General features: G+C 38.5%; 1 protein-coding gene across 2 annotated transcripts in view; it reads left to right on the forward strand.

Annotated features, from left to right (window-relative positions):
- The window catches only part of RIC8B (RIC8 guanine nucleotide exchange factor B), a 40134-nt gene extending 17685 nt beyond the window's left edge, over window positions 1-22449 (forward strand). The window contains exons 4-11 of one of the 2 annotated variants that reach the window (XR_005828020.1): window positions 449-543; window positions 5165-5318; window positions 5638-5733; window positions 8265-8409; window positions 8565-8709; window positions 10439-10558; window positions 18351-19453; window positions 19585-22449. Coding sequence is in view for 1 of the 2 variants with exons in the window: in XM_040595225.1 (XP_040451159.1) it covers window positions 449-543; window positions 5165-5318; window positions 5638-5733; window positions 8265-8409; window positions 8565-8709; window positions 10439-10558; window positions 18351-18462 (867 nt within the window). In the remaining variant the exon portion in view is untranslated. Of the gene's footprint in view, window positions 1-448; window positions 544-5164; window positions 5319-5637; window positions 5734-8264; window positions 8410-8564; window positions 8710-10438; window positions 10559-18350; window positions 19464-19584 lie in introns of those variants that run through there. The other variant, XM_040595225.1, reaches the window with a different exon arrangement.
- Window positions 22450-23623: the final 1174 nt, after the last annotated feature.

Raw genomic sequence — 23623 nt, forward strand, 5'->3', positions numbered from 1 at the left:
AAAGAAACAGACTGGGTGGGGGAATGAAACCGTTGGCAGCAAAAGGTCTAAATTAGGAAGAGGCAAATTAAATGAAGAACATACATAATTTAAATGGATGAAGAGGCGGCTGGGTATAAGTACAGGACGGGAGGTAGTGGTATATTAGGAATAGTGGTATGGAATTGAGCAAATGCTTGTAATGGGGTTTTCTGGGAGTGAGCACTCATTTAACTGGGAAAAAGTCCCCAGCGACTTTTCCAAGGCCTAGGTAGAAGGCCAGCATATGACAGTTACGTTGCATTAAGCATTCAGTGAACTCTTAAGGTACAGTCCTTTTATTGATAGGGATGGATGTTATGATCTAATAGGTATTTTTCATCTTTAATTTTTATTATTCTAGTGACCTGAAACCCCCACTTGCAATCTTCAAAATGAAAAAATATCTCCATAATTTATATTTATATAGAATGAATCTCATCAATTTCGTTACATGGCTGCCATCCTTCGACACTGCTTATTAACCACGGGCCCTACTGAAGACAAAACTGAAGAGTTGCACAGGTTGGTAGAATTGCAGCACCAATCTATTTTAAAAGGTTATTTAATTTTTTAAAAAATAGGGGAAAAAAAACTTTGCCTAAAATCGAAAGTGGAAATCTGAGAAACAATAAAAGCTGTTAATTTTGAGTAAAATATTCTTAATCTTTTTGATGAAAGCTGTTTGCTGAAATACTGTTTAGGCATGTATGCTGTTCCAGAGAGAAAGTGGCTGGCAAGATTGTTATTTTTGATCAATATTAGTGAAGCTGACCTTTTTGAAATTTTTGTGTGTGTGAGTGTAACAGGATGAAAATACATACGGGAATTTCAGGGGTAGAGCAAATTGAAATGGGCTAAAACTTCTGTTGTTTTGCATAGAAGCATAGATGCATTTTGAGAGTTTTGTATGTAACTTTTGCGATCCTGATGGATTGGGATGGAAGTAACAAATAGATATTTTATCTCTAGTAGTTATAGGCCGCTTTATTAAAAGTACAAATACTAGTTCTATAATTTTTTTTTTTTCAAAGATGAGTGAATCATTGTGCAGTTTTGGGTGTATTGTGGGGTTTTTTCCTCAGTCCTGCACCCAACTGCAACTGTTTATGTATTTGCAACTAATAATCAAAACTTAAAGTATTTTTAGTGAGATAGTGAAGTGACTCTGTGGAGTGTTACTCTTTTTTTTTTTTTTTTTTTTTCTTCTGTGACACCCTTATTTTTGTGCAAGTAGGTCAGCTGTTCACAGGGCCTGACAGTATGGTAGCTTCAAACACTATCCCGTGTTATCTCTCGAAAATGAAAATTAGTGTTGCCATTTTCTTCTTCAGAGATGTCTGTGTATCTAATGTAGGATCTTTTGAAGATCTTCTGAACCAGCAGTCTCTGGGAAGAAGGATATGGGTTTTCACACCCAGCAATCTTGAAAGTGTTAAATGAACTTGATTAAAATCTTGGACACGTCTTAGAGATCAACAGTCTTAGTAGGTGAACACTAAAATCCTACATCAGAGCCTTTCTCAGTTGGTGCAGACCAGTCTGGAATAATTTAGGATACTGCTGCGGTAGTTGCCATGACTAAAGTTAGTGCTGTGTCCTAAAAGACAGTATTTTCTCTTTGCTGCTCCTTATGGTGGGTGTTTTGCACTCTTACCCTCCCTGTAAGGGAGGGACTAGTGGGAATACATTCCCCACTGCTGGAAAAATTGAACAGATTTGGATGAATTCAACAACTACAAGAAGACAGAGATTGACCTTTAGCATTTAAGCTTGTACATAGTCAGCAAGACTGCCTGATATTCTGGTATATGATTATGCAGCTGATGCTTTTCCCATGAAAACTAGTCCAGGAATCTGACTAGTCTAATCACCCTGTAAAATTTAATTATCTTGTGCTATTGCAAAAGGATGCATATTATGCAGGTCCTTTTGGTTTTAGCTTTTGCAAACACTTGCTGATGAGATCTGAAAAGGGCTTTACATACAGAAAGAAGTAGGCAGCTGTGGAGAACATGTAGTATTGCTGTGACTTCTGTCTTTGTGTTTTTCAGTCAGAAGGGGTATTTTGTGTAAAGATGCTTCCCACATGGACCTTATGGGACACCAAGTCAAGGCAAGGACTCTCTATGATTTGGAGAGGGGGAAGCAGAAGAGAAATGAGGATGGTTATCACTGCCTTGTGTCGCTTCAGTTGTTTCCCCTTGTCCATCAGACTCAATATAGCACTGTATTGGTCTTTCTGTTAATGCTAGGAAAGCAACTTTCTCCCTGTTAGCTAACTGTAGCTAGTTTGTTTAGTTCAAGTTGATAGAAGAAAGAATGCAAATGTAGGATTGCTGCATGTAGTATTCAGTTTTGATTTATGTCAAACTCGGGGTGGTTTTTAACATGCTAGAAGAGCACTGCACAGTTTTTTTACTTTTGTGATTCAAGTAATTCAGCCCATTTGCAGAACCTGAGTTTTGTGTTTGAGTGCTACAGGATGCAATAAGAGCTGAATAATTTAATAAGTTCTTCCACCAAGACTATTCATCACAAGCCAGCTCTGGAATAGAAAAGGTATAGTCAGAAGTAATGCCCCTGCAAACCCTTAAGAGGGATCAGGGGCTTGGATCAGAGGACTCCACTTCAGTTCCCTGATGTACTTGGTTAAGCAAAACATTCATTCCTGGTAGGAGCTTCAATAATGAATGAGTAAGCTTGTGTTAGGAGTCTATAGCATTGCTAAAAAAAATGTGGCTGTGTCGTCATTTGGGCTGTTCAGTGTGCTGGACTCTGACCGTGCAATCTTTATTTTTAGAGATGAGGTGTGAGTCAGAGAGTAAAGTGCAACTTCGTGCTCTGCTTTCCACCTGGAGCCTATCAGAAAGGCAATTATGAAAGTAATGTTAAAAATTGAATAAGATATAAGCAGTGTTGAATGCAGAATAAACTTTATGAAGCATCAGGGAGGCATAAGTATATTTCTTAGAATTGCTGATCACTTGCACTTCTCTAAGTTTGTAAATCTGCAGAATATAAGATGCTTAAATGGAAGGGTTTGGGCAGCCTGTTAAAGCACATTGTATGAATGCTTGTGCTCTGAATGTGTAAGTTGAGGATTTATTTTTTGTGAGCATCAGGTGCTGGATACATGCCCTGAGCTGTGATGTACTGATTGTCAGTGTGACTCTTTCTAATAAATGAGTAGAAGTTACCTATAAAATATCTTAACTAATTTAGTACCTGGTATTGTTGTCATTATTGTGGTTCTGTCATGTCATTACTTAACGTTTGAATATGAACAGCTTAAAGCACCACATATTAGAGGGAGTGCCATTTTTGCCCACTAACAAGGTTTTAATCAAGGCATTCAGCAACTCTAAATAGGCCTTTGCTTCTGAATTTGCATATCAGGAGGGGGCTGGGAGCATGAGTGGGTGGATGTCATGTCCCAGTGATTAATGATCTCTAGGAAGCCGAAAAGGGGAGAGTAATATACGCAGTATTTCTACCCCCTGGAGTAGGAATGCAAACACTATTGTGCAGATCTGTGCATAGTCACTGACTTCCTGGTAGCTGGAGAATTTCATACACTCCTCTACCACAAATAAAACTGTCAGTGGAGTGACAAAGATCAGAAAGCCAGGCTTCATTTATTGAAAAGAATAGCTCAGACACAGTGATCCAGAAAATTAATTTTGTAGGTGTTTGGGAACTTGGTTGTTTAATAAGAAACTGGTAAAAAGAGAACTTTTGATGAAAGGCCTGAAGCCACCAAATATTCACTGAATTTTAGTCTGGTTTGTTTCTAACTATTCCTGAATTATTGGAGAGAAATAACTTCCATGATATAAAAGACATATCTTAAACAGGAATTAGAACAAAACAAAGAGAACAAGCTTTCCAAAAAGTAGAAGTTGTCTGAATTTCAGTTGCTAAAAGAGCGAAAGGGAGATGGCACAATGTGGAACAGCCACCCAGTCTGATCAGACCAAAACCAGCACATTTGCTAGAAATCCTGTTACTTTTGATTGCTATGATTTGCTTTCTCTTTCACTAATTCTTTGTCAGAATTGTATTAATAACAAAAACTGAGGGCAGCTTCTAAGTAGGTAATTAAACACATTAAATGAAGTTGTTTGGTAAGTTTTTTCTGTTCTTGGGACACTTCACCAATCCTTGAAACATCAATGCTCATAGCTCCGTTGGTATCTTAGAAGTCTGCGTATTTAAGCCTAAATAGTTCTGTAGTATTTCTAAATATATCCATTTTTACGTTTAGTTGGGCATCAGCAAGTAAATAATAACAGAATTCTAATTTTTGCAGCATCTGTGTAATTTATCCCCATATTCAGGAAGAGTACAAACGCAAGTCTGTATAATGAGAACAGGATAGATAGCAAACTCAAGGGATGTGTACCATACAAGAGACCCTTGCAAAGTAAGTTCCATCTTACTCCATTAAAGAGGAGGGAGGGACCCTGTGGTCTAATTGAAATCACTTAATGGATATTTGGGAAGCGCTTCTCTGTGCTTTGTAGAATGCAAAGACTGCCAGTTACTAAAAGGTAGCGCTTAGTAAATAAACCTGAATCTGGTTTTAATGTGTTAAAAGCTTTCTGTATTTCATATACGCTACAGGCTAAGTAGAAGTCAAATATTTCGGGGGACCTGAGAAATTGCCACCATATCCCACTGTTTTAAGAGGAAGAAATGTTTTCTGTGGTGTATTTTGTCACATTAATGATAGTAATACGGATGTATTGTAAAATGTTTTCAGTTTCAAGGAGGAAAAAACTGACCTGCTACATACTAATGTGAGAGTTCCCCCTGCTGTCCTGCAAGATCAGCTGCTGTAACAACACGCTGCTGGAAGCTGTGCCTTTATCTGTTGGATAGGATACTGGGGGGGCTGGAAGTAATAATGCACTGCCGCAGTATAGCTTTTGGAGCTTTTCTTTCTTTTTCCTTGTTTGTTCCAAGAGCCAGCACTCAGGCGATAATGCATGCCACCTTCTTTAAAACCCAGAGAGTAGAAAACAAAGCATTGTTTGAGTTGCAGAGCCTCTTTTTGGTTGCAGTTGTACAAACAGTTTATGGTGAGTTGAACTCTGTTTTTAAGTCTTCCAAATGAATAATGAATCTTTAAAATCTGTTTCAGCAATGCAATCAACCTCTTAAGCAATGTTCCTGTTTCTTGCTTGGATGTTCTTACTAATTCATCATCCCAAGAGGAAACAGATATAAAATACAATGGTATGAATATGGGAGCAATTCAAATTTTACTGGATTTCATGGAGAAGAGAATAGACAAGGTATGGGCTGCAAAGATTCTTCACAAAAAGGGCCTCTTTCGTTAATGTAAAGCTTCTTAGAAACCTTTCAGACAATGTATAGCACAAATATGGTTGTCCTTGCTTCTAGATTGTAAGATACCTCAAAACTGAAAAAAAATTCCTGTGAATATCTGAAGCATACTTGCTCTGTCTGTGTGTGTGTGTCTGTGTGAGGATGAACATTTGGCTCTTTGTTTATATCTCTGTAAAGTTCATGTTTTAGCTGTCATGTAGGATTTTATTGAAGGGTTCGTAGGATTTGAAAAGGAAAATTTTTTTCACTTGTATTTTATTTTAGGGAAGCAGCTATAGAGAAGGTCTGACTCCAGTTCTCAGTTTATTAACTGAATGCTGCCGAACTCATAGGAATATCAGGAAGTTTATCAAAGCTCAAGTAAGTAAAATATTCATCAAAATTTAAATATGACGCTAATGATAAACTCTGAGGTTTGTACATCAGTGCATGACACTGATACTTTAAAAGTATGAATGGTTTCATATTAAATTACCTACAGAGTTCTTTGTAGTGCTTTTTTCTGTTAGGTTTCTGACAACTTGTCAGCTATGGAAATAATTTTTCAGTCATGTAAATCAATAGATATTATGGCCTAAGTTCCACAATGTATTTTGTAGATATGTTAAATGATGGCATGAAGGGTATTGTAAAGCTGTGTTAATACAAATCATTGTGGATCATGTGACACAGGGGCAAAGAACTCGGTGAGGTCTGTCCCCTTAAATCCAGCATGTCAAAAAAAATTCAGTGCAGTTAATAAAACTTCACAAAGCTGTGTAGTAACCAGTGAGGCTACAGGTGTTTTGATGGGTTCTGCTTGAGCTTTAGTTTGACCTCAGCAGGCAGGAGTCACTGGAATTGAAACTTGTGTACCAGCTGTTCTGTCAGAGTAAAACTGTCCCTGAACAGAGGCACACTTCATCACTTGGTCTCTTTAAAGAGCTGTTTAATACAGTGCAGACTGTGGGTAGGCTTTTTACAGGAAAATAAGATTTCGATGCCATGGTTAAAGATCTAAAGGATCTCTGTGGCTTGGTGGTTGGGTGTACTGTTTTCTGTTTGTTTTGCTGCTTTTCCTGGAGTTAAGTGGAGAAAAGTTGAAAGATGAGCAAGGGAAAGAGCTGAAATCAGCTGAGAAGTGTTCTTTTTCCTAAGATGCAGTGATTTTCAGGGTGCATGGTAGATACCGCTCCCAGGTCAAACCTGCACCTGAATTCATAAATGGAGTTTATAATGGATAAAAGCATACATTTCCTGCCTCTTTCATCTGTACCAGGAGAGTGGTTTTGGGAATTTAAGAAACTTGTTCTTGCTGTTTATTGTTTTTATTTGTAGCAATTCTTTCCTATGATACCCTTCTGATCTGTTCAGTTAAAATAAAATACAGTTGCAGAGCCAAATTTTCAGAAGTTAGAAAATGAAGTTGTCTGCATGTGTTTACAACATCTCAGCATCTAGATGGCAGGACATAATTGCATGCTGTCTCCTACCACAGGACCACTGCCTCATATAGTGCACAGAATGGATGGATACTGCTAACTGCATGACTGAATATTTGATATTTTGAATTACCCTCATTGTTAAGTGTTGGCCTTAGGCTTTATTTATTGTGTACTATTCAAATTCTGATCCGAAGACAGAATGATTAATTTCCTCATGGGCTGTCCTATGGCACTCATCACTGTATTAGTACTAGAGTACTCTAAAAATATTAATTCATTCTTACAACACTCTGTGAAATGTCAGTCATGGTACTATCCCCATTGGGGAAAGTAAGCAGGGACAAAGTAAAATGTTTTTGCTAATTGTTTGAATACTTAGTTTGAAACAGACAGGCTACTTTGAAAAAACCAGACTCTATATTGTAGCATTCATTTGTTTAAGTATCATTTCCCAGTCGGTCCAGTTTCAGTAGTAATTGTGTGGCAATCTTGCATGGAACGTGACATTTTACATTAGACACCTAGAAGACAAAGGACTTGCATTGTCTTGTGAGAATTAGTGACATCTTTGGTTTCATTTCCTAGTAAAACATTGAAGACCCACAATTCTTAACAGGAATCTTCAGATCATAAAATTTCATATTATGGCCTAGATTTGTTTTCAGATCATATTGTACACTGTGAATGTGAAAAAGTTAATGTAGGTTTTAAGTCTGAAGGCATATGTGCAAGGAGGCAGAAGTTAGGTTGCAAACCCAAGTACCTCCTGCCTTTCTTAAGGCTTGAAATTAACAATATTAATGACTTTTAATGATAAAATAGTGTGCTTGAGGAAATGTTGAATAATGTTTTCTCCAAGCTAAATTTCAAAAAAATGTTGAGCTTTTAAAAGAATGTTTTCTGGGGGAAGTATGCATTTCCTCTGTACATGTAGAGCCAATTTTTTAAATTTATGGCAGTGGGACTTGCAATGTGACTTATTTTCCTGATTTTTCGTTATAACTATATTCATTGTTCTGTATAAATTACACATCATGTTAATATTGTAAGTTTCCTTAAGCTGGTATTTTTAATGCTTTTACCAGATATCTGAGCAGAACAGAAGAAACAAAGAACATGAGGTTACTGCTGTCTGTTGGCCAACTATTTTGTGACACGTTTGTGCTCTTAAGCTCCTAATAATGTGGGGGAGTTTTTGTTTGGTTGTTTGGTTGGGTTTTTTTAAAGTTTGGGGACTGAGTACTCTTCTGCCCAGCTCGGCAAACCATAAGGCCTGAATATATTAAGAAGCAAGAGTTATTACTAGTGCATGTAAGCACAGTTAGGTTGATTTTATTTTTTTTTTCTTGAAGGAGCAGAGCTTAGAGTATTTTCTTGTTCTGTTGGCTGTTTGTTTCTGCAATGATTGGGTAGGTATTGCCATGCATTATGTACTGTTTTTCCTTTTTTTTTTTTTTGTGCTGCTAGGTACTGCCTCCACTAAGAGATGTATCAAATCGTCCAGAAGTTGGCACAACAGTGAGAAACAAGCTTGTACGCCTTATGACACATGTTGACCTTGGAGTAAAGCAAATTGCAGCAGAATTCCTTTTTGTTCTTTGTAAAGAGAGAGGTAAAAATTACTTTTTCTTCTCCCTTTTGTATAAGGCTTTGCTGTAATGTAATTAGTGCATTTTGCCTTATGCTATAACTCAATTCTTGTAAAACTGCTGGGTTTTGTTTTTTAGCTGATTATAACTGAGTAATTTTCTGTATCGCTCTTTGCAGTTGACAGCTTGTTAAAATATACAGGCTATGGTAATGCAGCAGGACTGCTGGCAGCAAGGGGCTTGTTAGCAGGAGGAAGAGGAGATCATTGGTACTCGGATGATGAAGATACAGATACAGAAGAATACAAATCTGCAAAGCCAAAGTACAGTATTGTTTTCAGTTCTGCATATCCTGTTGCATTTTAGATGTTTTGACATAATTCTTGTGTTTCACCTTGTCCAGAGAGGCCAGTTTTGGAATTACGCATGCTTATATTAACTGCTGTCTCCCGTTGACTTCAGGGTCTAACTATTGAGAAACTGGCCTCTAACAGTGACTGTCATATAGTCAGATGGCTCCAGGGAAAAAAAAAATTACTGTGAGAATGATATAACTTCAGTCTGAATAAAATTCAGGTCTGTTTAAAATTCAAGTGTGAAAACGGATTTTTGAGCAAATTTTAGAAAAACATTATAGTAACAAACTTAGTAAGGATAGTGTTTGCCCCAGATTTTCCACTATTGTTTGTGGGGTACATCTCTGTAACAGAAAACAAAGGTGTCAGATGTGGCTTAAGGTTTTAAGTAGAACTTTGTAAAAAAGGAACAAACCAGGTTTTGTTTCAGTCAGTTGGATTGCCTGGTACTAAAATTTTCCTAAAGAATCAAGCAGGTCACATGAGTAAATATTGAAGGAGCAAAATAACTTCTGTAGAAGTCATGCATCAGGGATCCAGTATATTTGTTTGAAGGATTCAATGAATATATAGAAGGTCTGTCTGCTGATTTTTACTAATTGTAATTTATTTGGTGTTAGGAGTTTCAGTTTGTCATGTTAGATCTATGATTTGATGCCATTTTAAGCAGATTCTGAAACTGTTCATAGTGGGCATCTAAAGCACGTTATTTTTCTGCTTTACTCAATTTTTGTTGATAGAAAAGGTATATGATGGGGGTTGTGGCTTATTGGGAGGCTCTTAAGGAACACAAATGAAAGACAGGATTAAATGTATGAGAAGTTACAGAAATTATATTGCTTCTATAGTAAGAAACACTCTAAACAAGGAGGTTTCTTTTTATTTCTGCACTTCAAGATTTTCTTTTCTTGCTCTTTTGTCTCTGCTACTCTTTCAAAAGCCTAACATGCAGTTACATGCATATAAGTAAAACTGCAGCATCTATTTAGTTAAAAGCTAATACTCAAACAAAATATTCAAGACAACTGTCAGTTGATTTATGCATCTGATTCTCTGTTTCTGTTAAATGTTTGTGATTAAACTGCTTGATAAGATAATTTAGTCTGAAAGTGTTCTTTAAATCTACTTCTCTGCTTTTGTTACCACTTCTGTATCACCGTTCACTTGTAACAGTGAAAATAGAACTGGCATTGTAAATTCTCAAAGTAACCTTAATTTGGTTTTAGCAAAAATCATCATGTGGGGGCAATAGTAAATTAATTCAACAATTTTCATTAATAAGAAAACATAACTGGAACCTGTGTATATTTTTAAAATCAAGCCGTTACAGAATTAGTTTCAAATATGTATCTGTCATTCTGTTCCCCATCAATGTCTTTATTGCTAATGGCATTGTCGTTACTACTATCGTTATTCCCCTGCTTTCAAACTGCTTGTGTATGGATTATAACATAACAAGTACTAGTGGATTGTGTATTTCTGAGTAGCTAGCAAGTAATTAATGCAGAATCAACAAGAAGATAGTATCACGGTTCATGAGAAAAGGCTACCAAAAAGGTATAAATATGAAGGTTGGCTATTTATAGTAAAAACTTTTATGTGCAGTTTAAACAGTTTTATTCTTGGTGGTTTCTGTTAGTGTGTCTCTTTCCTCATATCTCTAGAAATGTGAATTGTATTGTTTTTCCACCTCCAGCATTAACCTTATCACTGGTCACTTAGAAGAACCAATGCCCAATCCGATGGATGAAATGACAGAAGAACAGAAAGAATACGAAGCTATGAAGCTTGTCAACATGTTTGATAAACTTTCCAGGTATTATATTATAGCTGCTTTTTAGGGAGGCAGCTTATATCCTGGCTCTTTACTAAGATCTAGTGCTTCAAAATAGTGTTATAATCAACTTATTTGCAGGGTTAGGACCGCTTTAACTGCAGAGAAAAATGTTTAGCACTTCAAAGAAAAGAGTGATATATAACAGGACTTCAGAGGAAACTCTTTTGGAAAGAATTGGACAGAATCAGGAAGGTCTGGTGGTGAGGGGACCTGCCTCCTAAATGGATAGGCTGATAATAATGAAAAGAATTTCTCCTTTTACAGTATAGGACACAATCCAAGCCCAAGGCAAGTGTATTCCTTTTCCCTAAGTCAGTGAGCAGCATCTCATGGTAACGGCTTATGTCTGCTGCTTATATGAAGAACAAATACAGCGTGAAGATACTTGTCACCAGAAGCAGTAAAATATAATGGAGTATTTAAAAGAGAATTTACAATTAAGAATTATGGTGGATTTATTAGAATATGTGTGGACTGGATTCAAACGAGCCATTATAACTTGTTTTAAATGACTGAGGTAATGCCATAGAAGAAAATGGTACTTAATGTGACATAAAGGTGTACATTATTGCCATGGAAAGTTGATTTTTGTTTTATAGCTTTCTACATACAAAAAGGGAATAGACCTGTGCAGTTAGCTATAGCTTTTTCCTCTTTGACTCAGTATGCCTGGAATTTGCTGGTTTTTCTTCCCTTGTACTTGTAGCCATGTTGGAGTGATTGCTTGTGGGGTTTTTTTCTGTAAGCAAAGTTTTAGTCTTGAGGAACACTTAATGTAATACTGATTTATCACTGAACTGAGCTGTAGGAATTTAGGTAAATACTTAAGTGGATCATTCTTCAAACATGGGAAAACTGAGCAGCTAGAAAAGTTTGTGTTTTGTGAGTCTGTGGCTACTCAAATAACAAGATCTATTCAGAGAAATTCAGCAAACCAAGTATTGTTACATCTCTATTAAAGATTAGAAATACAGCAAAAGATATGGGAGAATCCTGGATCTTATATTAGCTGAAAAGACTGAATTATAAGCAGGAGAGTAGGCAGGGAAGGATCTCAGAACAACTGATCTGAGACTGTCAGTGAAGTAATGGGATATTTTTTCACATTATTTGCATGGAAAGCAAGTGTCATCATATGTTACAGTCTTAATAAAGAGAAGAAAATGCAGTGCACATGTAATCTTAATTGAACTGCTATGTAAAATTGAATGTTTGCTATGTAAGCTAGAGAATTAAGATGCTGAGCCTTAGGGGTACCACAATAAAGTGTCTAAATGGTGTAAAACTTTTAAAAAGGAAAGATTGAAACTGGAGATAAACTAAGAGTGAAGACAAGTCAGTTGCTATCACTGTAGCAGTTACACAAAAAGTCCATAGCGTAAGAGTCTTTTCAGTGTGGAGGCTCAGAGACACCTGCTGTGTTGCCTGCTACCAACTGACAATAACTAAGCAGCTGGTGCCCTGTGTCACTACTCATCCTCTTGGCCAGTAGCATTACTTTCACCTTGGGCTTTCTGTGTCTGTTACATCCACCTGCAGTTTCTTCTATAATACTTAGACTGCAGGCTCTTCACGGCTGGGACTCTTTGTTGTAAGGTTTTTGTTTGTTTGTTTTTTAGTGTAGTGATTACTGTGGGACAGTGTTGTTAATGTGACCCCTTTAGGTGCTGTGATAACATGAATAAAATCACTTGACTGTTCTTCCCACCATTTTTGTTTAATGAAAACTGGGGGGGGAGCGTGGGGGGGGATGCTGGCAGGAAGGAAAAAGAAAGTAAGACTTGGTTTTGGGAGGCTATGGGATTGTTTTTAATGAATGTAATTGAGTGCAGTTGTGGGTTTTGCAGATGTTAAAAAAAGGGGAAGCTGCCAGTCTTGAATACAAGAAGAAAGACTTAGTAACATGCAGATAGTGGTGGGAGTCCCTGCATGTTTTTGGAATTGAACACTTCTGCCTCCAGCTTGAGCCCTTCAGTGCTGGGAGTTTTCAGAGACTTAAATCTACCACTGGAATGCACTTTTTTTCCCTTGGTTTGCAACCTACAAGTTTAAACTGGAGGTTGCTTTGATAGGAATCTTCAGTTGACTCTGGGTTTTTAGTCTTGCTCTGAGGCAGTCTGCTGGTGGCAGATTTCCTGCTTCTGTTGGTCTTTGTTGTTGTCACCGTAGGCGAGGACATACACCATGAGTTGAGCAGTTTGTTTGGTGCAGTGCTTTGCTTATAAGAGGGGAGGAAGTTGGGCAAGGGTACAAACAGCTCCTTCTCCTAATCTTGAGCAGGTTCGTGTAACTTCATCTGTGTAACTTGAACAAGAGCTTAGAATGAACTTGTGTGATGTACAGCAAAACTGGTTTGCTTAATATACTTCTGTTGTCCCAGTAGTGGAAGCTAAACTTTAAAGAGCTTGCCTGCTTTTACTGGGAGAAGGTATTAACAAAAAAAATAATAATGTGGAAGAACTGAAAGACTTGCCTCCCTTCCTGACTGGTGAGGAGCATCAGGCCAGTCTGTCACTGGGGTGTTTCAAATTTGGCTCTGACTGGCTCTGTATTGTTTCTGAAAAGTTACCTGGTGACTGATTGAACTCAGAAAACAAATTTGCAAAACAGTCAACTACATTGAAAAGTTACAGCCTTCATTAATGGATGCTAACTCTTTACACTGTACAGTTTGTACAGGTTTAATGAAACTATAAACTGGCATTTTCTCCCTTCTTCTGTAAGATGCCGGTGGATTTTTGCTCTCTGGGTTTCTCTTTATTTTCAGCATTGGTAGTGAAGAATTGAAACTGCTTTGGGGTAATGTAAAACTGATCCATGCTTTTGGTCATTACTGGTCTTACTTCCAAAGTTTTTCTATTCTGTTAGGTTGTTGGTGTTTAGGCCATGGGGTTCATGAGGTAATTGACCGTTGACAAAGCTAAATTAAAATTAATCACCTAGTTTTATCAATATGGAGGAAAGCTAAATATTGTTTGTGAACCCATTTTCCCTTCTCCAATATTTTAACATAGATCTGGGTTCTACAGAAACTTGTGTAGAATTTAATATTTTTTGCTCAAATATGGCTGGATGAGATTACTTTTTGAAATCGTGAAATACATATATAAATTGTAAGTGTAAATTAAGATGAAAAATACTGATTACTGCAGCTTTTGGTAGATGCAGATGTAGGTAGCTTTCTGGGTGCCTGAACCTGGCCCTGAAGTAACTCTACAGGCTTTTTCTGCAATAAGGGTTGATACCGTCATGATGATACATTGAGAATTGTTTGGTGACTGTAAATCAGTGTCCTCTGTATGTGATGCACATCTTTGAGCTTTGAAAAACTCCTCAGATCTGCAAAAAGAATTAACTCAACCTTTCTTTTTTGCAAAATACCAAGTTAGCTACCTTAAATCGGTGTTGTATGGTATTTTGTCTGTTGATATAATACGTTATTTGAAATACTCAGTGTTAATTAAAATGTCTGGAAAAAATGCTAACATTTTTTCTATTATAAATGGCAGGTAGAATTGTATATTAACTGACTAATTTAAAATGTCAGGATGCTTTTTCCAAGCCAACCTTGTATTAATAGCAAGAATCCTTTTGCTGATGAAATGGTCTCCAATTATCACAGCTTGGGTTTTGTTGTACATTGAACGGAAGTCAACAAAATGAGTATGTAAGAGAACCTGTCTAAATAAGCAACCATACTCATTAAAAACACAAAATTAATCATAGGATGAATGAAGAAGGCAATGCTACACAGAGGGGTTTTTTTCCTCCCCTTTCTAATCACAGAACAAAATAATGTTACGTGAAAGGATCGGAACTATTATGTAGTACTCAATTATAAGGAGGTGAATAGGTCCCTAACATGCCATTTTATCAAAGGAGCAGAGTGGTGTTTACATGATGGCTATTTGATTACAGACACCATCATTAATTCCATGTGTCAATACTGCCCTATAGCACACAGAGCAGACAAGAAAGAGTTACCCTTCAAAACAAGGGAATGATTTTTTGAGTTGTTATCAAGCTAAATGGCAAGCAGTAAGCTGGAACTTGTGTAGATATATTTGAAGGGACTTTCGGGAGATCTGGAAGTGGAAGAAGAGAATGCATTTTACAACCATTTAATTACAGTGTGTTTCTAAGTACACTTGAATAGCATGCTTTACATTAAAAAAAGTGAATGTTGCAAGAAGGTGTATTTGAGTATATGGGAGGTCACAAAAGGATGTTCAAATAGGTGTGAATTTGTACTTGTATATATCTTCATGGGTACAGAGGTACTGTCACTTACTGGGCCAATGCTATCTCTCTTCTGCTGTATAGATGTGATTTAAACATCCAGTGTCTGGATAGCAAACTGTCTTTTGAAGCTGTATGTGCCAGGTTGTGGTGCTTCCCTTGCCACTTGTTATCTCACCTTAAACAGCAAGCACTTCCTCAGCTAGCCCCAGTTGTCAAAGTTCAATTGAGGTCTCTTAAGCGGCCAGTGCTAAATGGTCAAATAGCTGAGCTGAGAGCATTCGTACCAGGTAAGGATCAGTGCTGTGGGCTCTGGTGTGGTACTGAAGTTAGCCGACTATTGCCTCCAGCAGTATTCTGGTTAGCAGATAGTTGTTCCAAACTTCTGAAGCTAGCTTTGTAGGCAGCCCAGATCTTTTCATCTGTTTGTCTCCCTTTGTATTTTTCCTCTTTGAAGAACAGGAGTAAGCTTGTGTGGCGTTCAGAGTTTGCAGTCTTTACCAGTGAAGGGATGCCATTTTCCGACTAGATTATAGTTAGGAAAAAAATAGGCTGATCCCTGCTTCTCATCCTACTTTTGGTGGCCTGGAGTATTTCTGTCTTCATACAGTTCAGTTTTATTGGGTAGCATTTGTTGGAGGAAGCATGCATGTAGTTCAGCTTCCTAATACAGAGAGAACAGCAAACTTGTAACAACCATCTTTCATCCTGCTCAGGGACTTGCAAAGCAGGAAGTTCATGCAGGAACTGAAAGGTAATTTGATAAACATCCTTCTTATTTTATGACGTGAGCTCAGCCTAGCTCATAGTTAAAGCATAGAGAGGAAGAAGTGCACTGGGAACGAACCTCAACTGCAATATGGCACAGTTCATAATGGCGCACTTTGGGTACACAGCAAGCTGAGAAACAGGCTTTTGAGCGTCACGAAAGAAGATACAAATGCATGTCAGTGACTCGGACTTCTGCATTACATTGTCATGCAAAATTTGGTGTATTTATCCTCAAAAGACCCCCACAAAAAACACAGCTTGTGTATATGGATATGTTTTGTCTGTTGCATCTGGTGTTCAGCATCTCTGCAGATGACTCATGGGAGAGGAAAAGCTGGTGTCAGCTTTGGGAGTGTGTGTAGCAGGATGTAAAAGTGAAGCATGAAAGGGAAGTTGCAGAGAAAGAGCTATGTCTTTGTAATTGACAGATGATGAGATAGGACTTTTTGGCAATATTTACAGGTATCTTGTAAGTATCCTTATGTGAGGAGAAGAAGGTCCCTTTAAGGGGACCCCTTGAGACCTTTTTTCCTGTGTTTCTTTCCTTTTCCTTGAACTGTTTATTTATCCTTTACTAGGCTTTATAATTTATTTATTACCAATAATACGTTGTAAATTATGTGAATTTTGTTCTTTGTGGCTATGTTTTTATTTTCAGGACTTGAAAGATATGAGCAAGGAGTTACTCTTCAGGTTATCCTTCTCTAGAAATAAGTGTAATAGATCGCTACCGAGGCTTGAACTTGAGTGACACTGAATTGTTGCAAGATTGATTACAGATTTCAAAGGACACTTGTTTTGTATGATGGTGTATAAAAGCCAAAAAGGCCTTGGATGTATAGGGGGGTTTTCCTGTGAAAAAAGTCTGTGCTGTTAGATGCAACTCCAAAGCACTCTGGCTTTGCCTTTGGGGGAGCCCTAGGGAGCAGGCAGGTTTCTGGTCCTGTCTGGACACTTAGATCTGCAGTCTTCATTTTTTTTTGAGGCCTTTCAAATTTGATTTTGAGTATTCTTTTGATGCCTTCTTGCACACTTCTCCAGCAGAAAAACTTAGAGTGCTCTCATTTGGGAAAAAACTGCATACTACAGATCGCATTGCCTGAAGGAAGAGGACTTGCTTATTAAGTATGGCAAGCTATCTCCAGTCTATATAAAGATAGATCCTACTGTCACACACATGGAGGCAGAGTCCGGCCTGTGCTCTTCAAGTATGGTCATTACAGACCTCCTTCCCTGGCCCCCAGCTTCCCACTCCAGCCTGGTTTGCCAAACCACAGCAGTTTCTCCAGGTCCAGTTTCTCACATTTTGAAATGCCACAGGCAGTGGGTTTGTGAGTTTATCACTATAGTATCAGATTGCCACATCTGCACAAATAGCTGTGCTTATCTTGCTGGTCTCTGCTCTTCTGGAGCAAAAAAGACTCTTGGGAGACTTACTGTAACTGCTGCTTGACTGTACAATACCTGGTGTAGCCATGCCATGTAATTCAGATGTTGCCTTTCTTTCTGTTCCTATGGTTGTGTTAAGATTAGATTGCCAGCTGTGTACAAGCAATTTTTGTCCCTTTTTCAGCCAAGGTAGTAGTGCACACTGGGCAGAGAGCTGGTGAAATGCCTTTGCTTCCCCATTGAGTGATGGAGTTTTATTGTCTGTGGCTGGGGAGGGTGGTATATATGTGTTAAATTGACAGTTTTACTGGGCTGCCTTTCAAGCAAGGGGTAAATTGACATCAAGCCTCTGCTCCTTTATTTAAGGTGACTCCTGAATATTTAGAAGTATTCTCCTTTTTTTTTTTTTTTTTTTTAGTAGAAAATCAAAATGTTATCTTTGCCCTTACAGCTTTTGCCATAATCCACATATAAATGAGGTGATAAAAAGTAAGGATTAAATAAATCTTTGCTAATACTTTTTGATTGGCTTAATCAATAATTAATCATCTCTTAGATGAGGCTGTAGCTTGTGGAGTAGATATAATTGGATTAGTTGCTGAGAGGCCTTTGGAGCTTTGAAGAGATTAAAATGGCTGTCAATCCTGTAATTAAACTGCCACAAACAAAAGCAATAGTATTAGAATCAGTCAGCTTTTTCTAAAGGAATCAACAAGTACTTACACACCCCTTAGTAGTGGCGTAGGCAGAGTATGTTCTCGTAACTGATTTCTTTCCATCAACAAGATGAATATGTGTCAAATCATTGTTTTAATTGCCTGGGCATCTACCAGCCAGAATGGCAGGTGAAATTTTAGGAAGAAAGGACTGTCAGAGAAGTCCTAGAAGACAAGCTGGTTTGTGTGTCTAAAACAGTGAACTTTCTAGCAATCATACTGTTGCTTAAAACCTTTCTATCAAATCTTAACACTGACGTTTGTTATCTGACTTAGCGATTCCTATAATTTTCCTCTGAATGTTGTCAATCATTTTTTAAAAAGAAAACTATAAATAACAGTTAATAAACTTTGCAAGGCTTGCAAAGCCTTGTCTTGAGCCTATTAGGCACTGACTTTTCATGGTGTCTTTAATTGGCTAAGTAGGTTTGGCCTACATGAATGAAGTCTTTATCTGTCCTACTCTTCCCCTCCCACCTATTTTGGAAGGTTTTTTTTGTTCCTCTTTCTTGAAAACAGAGGGCTTTAGCAGAAATAACTTCCTTGTAAAGGCTCATTATGTACTAAAGCATATACTGTATGTGACTGTATTATACACATGTGAATTGATATGTGTGCATATGCTAATATATATTCTTGGTTTAAATCTCTTACAGAGATGAGCTTATAAAACCAATGGGAGTGCGGCCGGATGGTACAATGGCTCCTTTGGAAGAAGCAGTCAGCCAGTACCATACCAACAAGCAAGACAGTTCAGATTCAGACTAAAGCATCACCTGCTTCACTCTCAATTCTCCTCTAATCCACACTTTTCCTTAGAGCCACAACGTCTTTTATCTAGGCATTTTACTCTCACATTTAGCCAGCGTCACTTTAACTGTTCTATTACTTGGGATATTTAAATGATGGGTCCGGTGGTGTAATGTCTGAATTTTTATTATGTCTGTTGAAAGAACATATCAATTTTATTAGTTGATGATTTTTATTAATTTAAAACTAAACGTATTTCAAAGGGATAAAAAGTGAAAGCCTACAATGTAAAATAAAACACAGATGCTTTAATTTTACAGAATCCTGTTTTCTAAACTCTGTAGGTTTTCCCATTCTTGATATTTTATTTTTTTGTATTGTCTTGCCAGTCTTTCCCTTTCTATAATTGTAATTAAAGAAGGTGTTTGCTTGATGGCATTAGGAGCAGAGGGTGTTTAAACTCAGAAGTCTGACTGACTTATGAAGCTGCTTTAGATGGCATTCAGCTGCAATTTCAGAGATTTTTAAAGTGTCATTGGATTTCTTACTGCTAAACACTTCTGTGGTTAAACTGCTGCTTAAGATTTTACCAATGTGTCAAGTCACTGACTGCTGCTAAAATTACCTTTAAATTGGGAACAAGATGAGGTATGATGAATGTCCTCCCTACCTCCCCTCCCCCATTATGACCACATGAATATACCTCCCCCTCCCATCTTTGGTTAAGTAAAAACATCCCTATTCAAAACAGCATTCAAGTATGTACACTTAAATGTTGTCATGAATGGGAGCAGACTAAAGTGAAGTGCACGTGCAAGCGTTTTACTGAATTGGGGCCTACTTTTGCAGATTAATGGCTGTGCCTCACTTGAAGGGAAGTCAAACTGATCAACAAATATTTCCTTTCAGGGAGAACTTAGAAAGCGATGGGATAGAGAAGGGAATTTGGGAAGGAGAAGAAAGTCACTTTCCACCCTGTACTCTCGTAAAACAAAGATTAAAGTTTTAGGTGTGTTGCACTGCTGTTGTTGTATCATTGCCTGCTTGTTTTCTTTCTCTCTGTGTTTCTCCCAGCATGAATTACATGAAGAATAATCCATGTCTTAGTTTTTAATTTAATTTTATTTTTTTTTTGCTCAGAAGCATCCACGTGCTACTCCTTGTGAACCTTTCAGAGGCTGGTGAAAGTTTCCCTGTTTTTCCTATGACTTGAGACTGGTTCCCTGAACTAAGAAAGTTGCTGTTCAAAGACCTTGTAAAGGGAGGACTTGGTATGAAATCATGTGCGGTTTCCCGTAGAGGAGCTTGTACAGATCTCCTTAGTCTTCTGAAAGGACTAAAAGGAAATAATGCACTGCTGTCCTCTCAGCAGTTCAGTTTGTTTTCCCAAAAGACGCTGCCTAGCCATACCAATGCACCTTTTTTAAAAAAAAAAAAATGGGGGGGAGGGGACAGACAGACCCTTAGGGACATTAATTGTATACATTTCTTCATGCTGGGACCTTTCTGAATCTTAAAATAATTGATGTTTTGGGTTATGATGTGATCGGGGCTATATTGTCTGCTGCGTTCCACATGGAGCATGACAATTTGCGTAGGGAGAAAAGGAAGCCAGCTACTGTTCCCACATAGCAACAGCAAAAGCAAACCCCATCAATGTATTGATAATACTCTAATCATGCCAATTATGTATGAATCCAAAAGAGGGAAGGAAGAATTGCCTAGGAGCAAGAAAAACACTTAGCTGCTTCTAAGCTGGGTCTCAGAAATGTAATTTTGGGTCTAACATCATCCACTGACTACTCTGAGCCCAGCACAGGCAAGTATTAAGTACACTGCAAGCGCAAAGAATTTAGGAACCCTCCCCAAGAAGCAAAACTTAACTAGCTCTGTTAATAAGGAATTGAGTCCTGTCCAGATACTGGCTGAGGCTGTTCCTTGGGGCTGGAGAAGCAGTTGTTTCAGTAATAGGCTTTTGTATGGGTTGCTATAGGGGGTTGAGTGCAGAGCAAGAAAAAGAGCAAAATGTCAAATTTGTTGTTTTACAAGGTGTAGTATATGCTCCTACAATTAGCTGGCTAAAGATATTAATAAAACAGTAATGGCTCCAGAGACCTCATTAGAAATGGTGTAGCATGAGGCTTTTGTGGTCTGGCTGCTGTCAATTGCAACAGGGCAACAACAGTTGCAATAAACAGTTCTTCTGTGTAGTTTATCTTGGAAAATATGTGCTCATAGTAGATTTTACAGACATGAGATGCTGCTGCAATTAAAAAGAAAGAAAATGAAGACCAAGCATGAGAGGATTCAGGCACAACCTTCTAGCTCAAGAGTGATTTTCATAATTGGGTTGCCTGTAGTGCAGGTTGATCTAGTTAAATGAATAATTTCTATTAGTGCAGTATCCTAAAGCATCTCTTGTTCCAAGATGATCGTTTGTGGAAGGGGTGCTGCAAGATTTTTGGCTTATCTTGGAAATGTAACGGGTCCATCCTTAGCTGCACTGGCTGGAGATCTGGGAAAATCTCAGGACGATGTTCCTCCAACACAACAGTGCATCTGCTTCCTTGTGTGCTATATGATGTTTTCTCTTCAAGGTAACCATGCAGAAGTTAAGGTTTCTCTTGGATGAGAGTCAGGAGAAAAGTAGAGTATTTGGTGATGTAAAAAACAAAAAAGCTCCCTGGACTTTGTATTTACTGTGAAATCAGGATTTGCTCCTGAGGTTATTTTCAAAGTTGAACCTCCAGAATTGGAGGCTTGGGTGGCTGAAACTTAACTTAAACCAGCAAACTGGGCAGTGAACCTGACCAGTTTTTGGAATGCCATCTCTTTCCAACAGAGTGTGGAGGTGCTGCATCTGCGTTTGAGTGTCTAAATTCCTGTCTGATGTGAGCACGAGAATCTGCTGCAACCTGTAATGTTCTAATACCTAGTAATCTCAAGCCTGGAGAGGTGTGACTGCCTCTGCTAGCAGTAGTTCTGATAGAGTCACCATATATGTATTTGACTATGCATTTCATTCCACATGGTGTGAGCTATCCTGTGTTATATGAAATAATGATATTTGATTAGATATGCTTTCATTTTTCCTCCGAAACACTTGAGTATAGTTGACTAAGAAAATACTGTAATCAGAAAAAGGAAACCTTCTGATAGATTTTCTGGTGCTGACTGTAAAGGTATTAGCCAGCAGGTTTCAGAGACATGTACCTTTCATTCCCAAAACCTTTCACAGTCAGTCCCAAATACAAAAAAGTGTGTTTCAATCTTTATTTTGGTATCAACAGGCCAGAGTAACACAGTTCTCATTAAAGCTTGTCAATGATTTGGAAGCTTTGCTTTTCTTTGTTTCCCATTAGAGTTATGAAACAAAAGATGATGGGAAATTGCTGAAATTGGTCAGAATAATTTGTTCTTTTGCAAAATAATGCAGATGCATTTGTTTAAATGCTCATGAAAACTTCCTGGCAGGTATTCTCAAATACTAATTGAAACTTTATGTGCCCAAAAAGTGGTTTTCAGGAAAAAAGGACATTTACAATCTGTTAAAAATGTTGTTGTGAGAAAATTACCAGAACTTTAAAGAAATTTGCCAAAGAGGAAAACCACATTAGCTTCGATGTTTTGAATATAGAACACTGCTGTATATGTGTGTGGCCAAAGTAGATTTTTCACCGTATATCTGGAGTTTTTCCAAGTTCCTGAAAATCTGCAATGGCTTTTAAAAAAGAGTGAGCACATAACTGGGCAAGAGTGTATTTCTGTTACAGTTCTTCAAGCAGCCTCTACCTGGGTGAAAAATTGGTTGTCAGAGGTGGCTTTAAGGAAGAGAATATTACAGACAAGCCGCCCTATTAGTTGGTTGCCAAGCACCCTAGTCCGAAAGAGGAAAGTAAACCCCAAAGCATACAAGATCCCCAGTCTCCTGAAGGAGCGTTCCACAACATTGTCCTTCACCTTATTACCACAAAACAGCTAATAAAATCCTGTGCTTTAATAAGGTTGGCTGTAAAAAGACTGTTCCACTGTTCAAACAGTTGAGAGCCAGATTTTGCTGGTCTTTGATGAGCAGCAAGTTAAACAGCTGTCCAGGTCAGATTCTTTTCTGTCAAGCATGGAAAAGTGATGATTTAGTGGTAATGCAAAGATGCGGCTCACTTTCAGACAAAAAGAGAGAGAGAGCGCGCACAGTTTAATCCTGCAAATGAAAATCTTTGTTGCATCAACATCTCAGTTACTTGGGTGGCTCTGGTTCTTATGAAAAGTTACAGGGAACATTTCCTGGTTTCTTCATGCAAAAACTTTAGTTCATCCTGAAGTTGGTTCTCTCCAAAGTATGTGTTCTCACACTGGTGATACAATATTTACACCAGGAATTTTGGGGGGAAGTGATGTCCGTTTAGCTTTACCTTGTATCCTCTAGCTGGGTGTGCCTGGGAGTGCAGAAGCGGCCCTGAGGCTGGCTGAAGAGCCTGGAATGGCACGTACTAACTCCTTCCCGACCTCTGCTGCCAGCCAGCTGCCTGAGGGTGACCTGAGGACAGGGGAGGCCCTGCCGGGGAGGTGGGACCTGGGAGGCCACCCTGCCTATCTCCTCCTGCCTGCAGGAAACCAGGGCAGGCACGAGGCTGCGGGGGCAGCCACACAGGTCACACAGGTGGCTTTGTGGTGTGGAAAAGGGTAGTAATTGCCTACTTGCAGTAAAGCTGAGTGTTTTTCAGGGCTGCTCCTCTCGCAGCCAGCAATGCTGTCTACAGGTGAGTCGGATTAATCCTCTGCTGTTACCTGTTACTCGGCCCCGTGGAAGGCTGTGCCTTCGTCCGAGTATTGCTTTTAGTGGTGGGGATCGGTAACGCTTTGGCTGTTGCATGTCTGTCCCTCATTTTGGAGGTGCACCATAGCTCCATGTCTTGCTTTCTTTCCCGAGAGTGAGGCTCTCTCCTCGCTCTGTACAAGTGAGGATGCGCAAGAGGGTGACCCACAAAAAGGGACAAAACTCATTTGTTGGGAAGGAGGTAGGAGCAGCCATGTCTTCTGTCTATGCAGCACAGGAGCCACTTTCAGTTCCACCATCAGACACCTCTGAGTCCAGGCGGTCCTGCAGCCACTCCCATCTCGGTGGACTCTGGCTAGGCTTGAGGACAGCAGAGGCTGTCTGACAGCTGGGGAAAAAACA

Source organism: Falco naumanni, chromosome 5 (genome assembly GCF_017639655.2).
Source record: "Falco naumanni isolate bFalNau1 chromosome 5, bFalNau1.pat, whole genome shotgun sequence".
NCBI classification, from domain to species: domain Eukaryota; kingdom Metazoa; phylum Chordata; class Aves; order Falconiformes; family Falconidae; genus Falco; species Falco naumanni.